General features: G+C 37.1%; 1 protein-coding gene across 1 annotated transcript; it reads left to right on the top strand.

The window, feature by feature from the left end:
* Positions 1 to 4,869: 4,869 nt before the first annotated feature.
* LOC118481924 (gamma-interferon-responsive lysosomal thiol protein-like) lies at positions 4,870 to 7,039 on the top strand. The gene is made up of 5 exons (XM_035977255.1): positions 4,870 to 5,175; positions 5,258 to 5,323; positions 6,293 to 6,433; positions 6,508 to 6,600; positions 6,696 to 7,039. Exons 1-5 carry the CDS (start codon positions 4,906 to 4,908, stop codon positions 6,912 to 6,914), a joined length of 789 nt encoding a protein of 262 aa, XP_035833148.1. The 5' UTR covers positions 4,870 to 4,905; the 3' UTR covers positions 6,915 to 7,039.
* The last annotated feature ends 889 nt before the right edge of the window (positions 7,040 to 7,928 follow it).

The following is a 7,928-nucleotide window of genomic DNA, read 5'->3' as shown; positions in this document are numbered from 1 at the left end:
CTCTCATTCCAGTTCATTATAGGAAGTGATCAACCGACTTCTGACTTCATTTATGTGGAAAACGTTGCTCATGCCCTTATCTGTGCAGATGCTGCTTTGACTTCACACATGCTCATTGTATCCGGAAAGGTGTCACTAAATCTTCCTGCATTACTTATTCTATTTTGTTATGTGAGATCAATGACTAAATGGATTAGCTATTCTTCATTACTAACTTTGACCCTACAAAATCTTGGCATTTTGCCCTATGTATGCTGGAGGGCCTAGGTTATTACAGGTAATGGATGATTAATTGATCTAATAGCTTGCCATTTCTTTTAGAGTAAAATGCCATTTTCGTCCCCGAGGTTCAGAATCTATATTTTCTTGATTTAACTTTCATTTCTTATGTATAAAATTGATTTGAGTTTATGGGCTGTAGAGAAGGTTGGAATAGGAGACTTGGTGCATGACTCCGGTTCTGGTTGAAATTGGGTTGGGTTTGGTCAAAGAAAATCAAAACTTGCCTTTGGTTAAACCAGGTCGGGTTCCAACCTGGTTTTTGAGAGAGCAAGTAACAACTATGGTTTGAAATCTGTATTTTTGCTTCAATTTCATTCTAATTCTGTTCTATTCGTATTTGTAATTGTTGTATTTAAAAATACAGATACATATATAAAAGAAAGTCACAATGATGTCGATGAACAGAGGAGCTGGGGCACAGGTGGAATATAATGTTGAAAATTAGGGATTTTGAGACTCTTCATGTCATCTCAAAATTGGTCTGTAAGTTCAAATATATTGTCGATACTAATTATCATTTTGTATTCTGTGTTGGTATTGCAACCTTGTGATGCTCCAAATTCCATTATACAGAGATTGCCAGTATGGGCAACCTATCCACTCTTTATCACCCATCGTCCCCTGCTGCCGCTGTTTCACCCAACCCCACCTTCCCTGCCACCTCTGACCCGATCGATTGTTACCTTTCCGATGATCCTGCTCACGCTAAACGTCGTCAAGATTGCAAAAAAGGTGCCGTTCATATCAATCTCCTCTGTTTCTTCAATCTTCTGATTGGATGATGTTCAATGAATAATGCTAATTTGAACATATTATTATTATTATTATATTAAATTTTGAAATGATGATAATTAGGATTTAGGATCTTTATTATAGTTTTTTTAATATTATCTCTGGTTACTTATGAAATTGGAGGAAATGTGGTTTTTGCTTTTCATCGGATAACTTTGCCTTTTTATCACCTTTTGTTTTGATTTGATTAGCATCTTTGACGTATTCTATTCCAAATCGATCAACCAAATTGAAACTGAAATTGAAATTCCGATTATAACCTTTCGATGAAGATGTTATGATCTCTGACACCGGTAAGAGAAGGCGATTGGTGCTTCCGATCATCATGTCAATTTGGTGTTTATGTGGTCAATAAACGACAGTTCGATCTCAGATCTGAAGGCTAGAATTCATAATAATATTCTTCAGTTTGATGTTCTATAAGCTTACGTAATGAATTTGTTTTCATTTTCGATTGTGAATCAGAATTATTAACATTCATTTTGATGAACGTTTGATTATAGGCTGATGGTTTCAGGTTAAACGATGGCTCAGACGGGAATCTCTGCAAGGTATTTTGGTTTTGCTTGACCTAGGTGCCTAGACGTGCCCCTTGGTCGCCTTTTAATAAAACCTTATATCACAAAACCTGATGAGTTGTTACACGGGTTAACTGGGTCAATTTTAAAAAGCTGGTGAGTTGTTATAAGCTTCAACCATTGGGTTTTAAACGGGTCACTTTCTTGAACCTGGTAAGCTTTTATAAATGGGAACTAGCATTTTATTCTTATGCTAAAAAAATTGTACGGCCCTTTATGTTGGGTCAAACGGGTCCAACCTTATAGAACTGTTTTTAGCTCTTCCGGACACGGAAAAACCGATGTGGCATAGCCACGAGTACGAGGTGACGAGCAGCGTGCTCTTTCTTCTTGGTTTTGGCTGGCCCGGTTGAATGAAAAGATCTTGAGAAAGTGTCGAAAACGTCCATTAACCCGTTTAACTATTTAGAAAAAAACTTTTATATTTTTGTTTTCTCCGTTTATATATAAATTTCATTAGTGCTGTTCATCCACTTTGCTTTAAACTTTATTTTATATGAAGATTGTGGTTTATTAGCTGCCTATTCGATTTCTAATTGAACATTTGATGGAACCAGGTCGGTCACTTATACAGGATTTTGATCAACAGAGTTCTGCATCAATTCCCCGATTGAATAGCGTTTTATGCTTTCTGCCAGCACATTCCGGGTTTGTTTGCTGAAGTTTATATCCATGTATTTGCACTTAGAAATTAGCATAAACCACGATAACATATTTCTTCCATGTGCAAGTCATAAATGTCTGTGCATAAAAATAAAGTTTATGCATCTTACCTTAACAATCATGAGATCAAAGTGTTGGATTTGGTAATCACAAGCTTTCAAAACTGTTTGGAAGAAAAAAGAACACACTTTGTAAGGGATTTAACGAAAGAGACTAACATTCATGGGGTTACTACGTTTTAGACTTATTTGTAATTATGAATCTTTATAAAAGCAATCTATTAAAAATGACCTTATTCTTTATCATTCTGCTCACATTTGACATACTTATTATTTATAAAAACTGGGTCAATTGAAGTTATCTAAATGGCAATTTCGACCCATTTATAAATGGGTCAATTGAGGTTATCTTTTGTTTCTAGCAGGTCAAACTGAGAAAGTGCGAAAAACATTTAGCTATAAACGAAACAGGTGGATAATTGCCCAAAGTGTATTGTTGATTTTTTTTTATGCATAAAATATGCTAATTCACTTTAATAAGTAGTATATAACTATATTGATTATAATAAGGTAACTTTTTTTTATCAAATTTGACCATAGTGTTTTTCTTTTTAAAACTTGTAATTATTTTGGACAAAAACGAGATTTGACCAGCATCAATAAATACACATTTTCACCTGCTACTTGAACCTCCATACCGTTACACATGCACACAAAAAAACACTAAACCTCTAATCCCTTTCCTTACTTACACAATTCTACTTGTCTTAAACCCTGATGACATTTTGACCCATTTGTAAATGGGTCAAGTCAGGTTATGTTTTATATCTAACAGGTCAAATGGGTTAAATACTTAAATAAAATAGATCTAAAAAGGAAATTTGGTCAAATGGGTCGAAAATTGTCCAAAATGTATTCCTTGTCATAGAACCTTGTAATCCATCTAGAGAGAGTATATAGTGATTAAAAAACATAATATTCCTAATCACATTTGAGATACTTATTATTTATAAAAACTGTAAAACTTCTGGACAAAAATACCCGTTTTGACTTGTTACCCCAATGCCTTGCCTCTAATGAAAACTTTCTTTACGCTCTCTATAATTATTTTGTTTTATAAAATTTCACAGTTCTTGGAACCACTGGAGCTATGCTACAGATCACTATGTGCGTGTGGAGACCGTGTGATGGCTGATAGAAGCCTTCTTGATTTTCTAAGACAAGTGTCTACATTTGGAGTATCACTTGTTAAACTTGATATAAGACAAGAATCCGAGCGCCACACGGATGTCCTTTGCTATATCCCTTGGTGTAACTGTATTAACTTGTACATCATGTTTTAGATGTGGTGTATTTGTTTGAATGACAAATCTTTTGTTTTTTTGTAAGTTTTACTATTTTAGAAATATACCAATACAGTAATCTACCTTACGGGCATAGCAGATAGTAAATGTTGCGGGTAAGTTTATGATATGTTCACACCTTCATACTATCGACTCCGCTGCAACGCGCGGGTCTCCCACTAGTATTGTTTAAAGATAAAGAAATTTGTTTTTAACAAAAATATTAAGCAGGGTATTATCAAACTATTAAATTGCATTTGTAGTTCCAAACAATCTTTTTTTCTTTTGAACGCCATTCCCAGCCTTGTGCGAGGTGTAGTAGTTAATAGTTTTACACCATCCCTCTCTTTCTCTCTCTTCCAAAATCAACAATCCACACCATAAAATTGCCTCCGCCACGACCCTCAGCACTGTCATCACTGTAGCACCACCACCCCCGCACCATCACCACTAACGCAAAACCACCACAATCAAGCGTCACCACCTCCGAACACCACCAATCACCACCGCAACCAACATCTAGTTGCCACCACTACAATACCGGTCACCACCTTCACGCCACCACCATGTTTCTCTCTCTACAAACATTCTCCCTATCAAACACTCTCTCTTATCTCGATGGAAACCCGTCTAACACCACCTCCGGAAAAGATAACGTGACGCGGCTGAGGCGATAGTACCCGGTCGCGGCTTCAACAACAACCAAAGACTTGGTGGTGGTGTAGTGCCAAATTACCAGCTCTAAGGTGGTTGCTGACTGGTGGTATCAAGCTATTAGTAAAGAGAGAGGAGAGAGAGAAAGGTAGTGGAGTAAACTTGCAAATTTGTTGACTTGTTATGTGGTCTGAAGAGTGCATAATGACCAATCAAAGAATGTAAAATTGAATAGTAAACTACTTAGGGAGAGTAACTTTGCAAATTAATATAGGGAAAATTCAAATACAATTGAAGCCTAAAATATGACAAATATGCCCCTAGAATTTATGGTAAAGATAAGCTCACCGCTTACCATGATTCCCCTTGTTGGGTTCACTGAGCGCGCATTTCAAGTAATTATTCAAAATGACAATTCCACCCCTCATACTACACTTGTTCTATTCACGCAATTGCCTGAAAAAACAAGACAAATACATGATGGTAACATTGTAATTTAGTGCAATTACAATGGTAATGCTGAGACCAGAACCAGCACTAGTACAAAATAAATACACACACCACTGAGTTTATGTCCGATGTGGGCAACCTGAAATGGATTCTCATCGTCCCAACAACCGCCTATCAAACGTTGTACTTGTACTTGTAATTGTCTATTTACCTACGTTGTTGTCGTCCGTCGTCACTAGTGAAGAAAAAGTGAAAGTGACATTATACTATGAATCTCTGTGTCCATCAAGTGAGGATTTCATACTCAACTATCTGTATAAGATATTTGATAACGGACTCATTTCAATCGTTGATCTCAAGCTTAGTCCCTATGGAAACGCTCGAATTACTTCCGACGGGACAATCGTCTGCCAGGTTTATTGCCCCCCGTTTATTCGATCAATTACATTAGTTTTGGTGCTTGAAAAATTTGGTGTTTGATTTGTTTATGTTGCAGCATGGTAAATGGGAATGTTTGCTTAATACCGTAGAAGCTTGTGCAATTCAAGCGTGGCCTGATGTGGTAAGAAAGATTCAACAAATTTAATGTCACTAAATTAAAGCGGTTGTAAAATTACTATATTAGTGACCAAAAAGAGGCTGTAAAACTAGACGGTAACAAATTAGTTAGGGTGTGTGTGGTTTTGTGACACCTTTACACGACATGAAAAGTGAAAACACTACACTTACCTATGGGTTTAGTAAAAACAGGTTGTGGGTTAGTTTCAGGTCGAACGCATAAACCCATTTAGTTAAGTTGGTTAGGTTGGTCTTCATAGGTTCACGGGTTGCCCAATTTAACCTATATAAATTTTTTACTTTATTTTCTTAATATCTGTTTTATGTTATAAATTAAATTAGCTGGGTATGTTGGTATATTATACAAGAATATAAAACTGAAAATAAAAACTGAAACTAAATTTTATAATTAAAATGTAATTGTTTTATTCAGTATATAATTTTTAGCTCTAAAAAAGAAAATTTAGAAGATTAATATGCAAAAAAAAAAAAAAATTATCAGGTTAAACGGGTAGTGTTCATGTGAACCCACGAGTGTTTCTGTCGTGTTCATGTTCATATAACTGACACAATATTCAGATTCGGGTTCATGTAAAATTTTCACGTTCATATCGGGTTAAACCCGCCATCTCATTAACACGACCCATTTGACACCCCTAATTAATCTACTGTCAAATTAGTAACCAGCATATCGGTAGCTGATTAGTTTCGTCATAAAATCGATATACTTCCGCAAAAAGTTCAGTCGCAAAGTTGGTCACAAAAAAGGGTCAGAAATCTTGTCATTAAATTTGGTTACAAAAAGGTTCTGTTGCAAAACATAACAAAACAGTCGCAAAGTCAGTTGCCAGTTTTAGGACAGAAATGTCATCGCTAAATTCGGTGGCAAAAGTTGTCGCAATGGTTTTTTAAGCGGTGCTTTAGGTAATTTCGAGACCTATATTGCTCCTTGTAACACAAATCTTTGATGCAGAATGACCACTTTCCTTTTGTTTATTGTGTGGAACAACTAAATAACGAAGGGAAGTACACCGAGTGGGAAAAATGTTTCGACATCTTGAATTTGGATCCGAAACCAGTTGCTGATTGCTACAATAGTGGTCTTGGACACAAGGTTCGTTTTCTTGTTAATTGCAGGTCAAGTTCTAATTGCTCCACATGAAGTTTAATTTTAAATTCATTTTGCAGCTTGAGGTTCAATATGCAGATGAAACAAAGGCCCTTGAACCTCCTCATGAGTATGTACCATGGGTCGTTGTTGATGGTCAACCACTTTATGAAGTAAGTGTTTTGTATAACTATATTTTAGATTGTGACCATTAAATACAGTTGGAATAATTAATGATAATTAATGATATTTATGTTGTGACTTGCAGGATTATACAAATTTCATAAGCTACATCTGTAAAGCTTACAAAGGTTCTAATGTGCCCCAAGCTTGTGTCGGTTTATCCCACCCGATTACGGGCCCGAAGGACATTGTGAAAGGCGTCAAGCATGTATGCTACAAGGAAGAAGATGATGTTAAGCCAAAGTCAACGTTGTTGGAAATGATCTCATCAATGGTAGCTTCTTGGATGACCAAGTTGGCATAAGAAAATCTGTGAAAGATTAATGGTATGTTTGTTTAGGAACTGTTTTCCCAGGAAGTAGTTGTTTTCTTAAATGTAACTTTTGCACCGATGTGGGATGAAATGTAATAATAAACTTGATGTACGAAGGGTGAAGGGGGCACCCCCTAATGAGGTGGGGAAAATTTTTTTTTAAACCAATCATACGTTGCCATGTCATTTCCCCTCTATAACTTCCCTCTTGTCCAAAAACGTACGGGGTACACCCCTCTTAGGGGAATTATTTTTTTATTCAAAAAAAAAAATGATTGGTTGAAAATGAGGGTGGCCCCACCATCAGGGGCGGACCTACGTTACGAGGAACGGGGTCCCCGGACCCCAATCTTTTTTTAAAAAGTAGTAGAAACGGTATATAAAATTGTCTATGGACCCCATAAAATAATTTAGTTGGACCCCATAACAATGAAAGTTAGCCTAGTGCAGTGGTAAAACCCCTTGTTTGCACACAAAAAGGTCATGGGTTCGATACCTGTTTCTCCGATTTTTTTTTTTTTTTTGGGACCCCATTGTCCAAAAATCCTGGGTCCGCCACTGCCCACCATCTCCTCTCTCCTTCTTCGGTGAACACTCCCCTCACATCCTCCCCGATTTGCCTCCCCTCTTGGATGGCGGCACCTTCCCGCACGGCAAAAATGGTCTCCGAAGGGAGTCCCCGAGGGTGCCCCGGGTGCCCTAAGACCATGTGTAGTGGTTAAGAAAAATAATGCCCCCACCATGGGGCATTATCCGACACGTGGCAATCCAGTCAGCATGGGGCGTTATTGCAAAAGTGGCGTAGTGGGAATAATGCCCAAATAATGCCCCTTCCAATCATTAAACAAAAAAAAAGCTAACTAATTTCTTATTGGCCAGTCAAAGATCAGTCAACCCATCACACTCCCTTCTTGGCGTTTTAATAATAACGCTAACACAATTTTTTTTTCAAAAATAACGCCGGAAAACGCCGGTCGTAGTGGGGCTCGGGGCGTTTCCGAGCGT

This window comes from Helianthus annuus, chromosome 1 (genome assembly GCF_002127325.2).
Source record: "Helianthus annuus cultivar XRQ/B chromosome 1, HanXRQr2.0-SUNRISE, whole genome shotgun sequence".
Classification (NCBI taxonomy): domain Eukaryota; kingdom Viridiplantae; phylum Streptophyta; class Magnoliopsida; order Asterales; family Asteraceae; genus Helianthus; species Helianthus annuus.
This window is presented reverse-complemented; position numbering and strand designations above follow the sequence as displayed.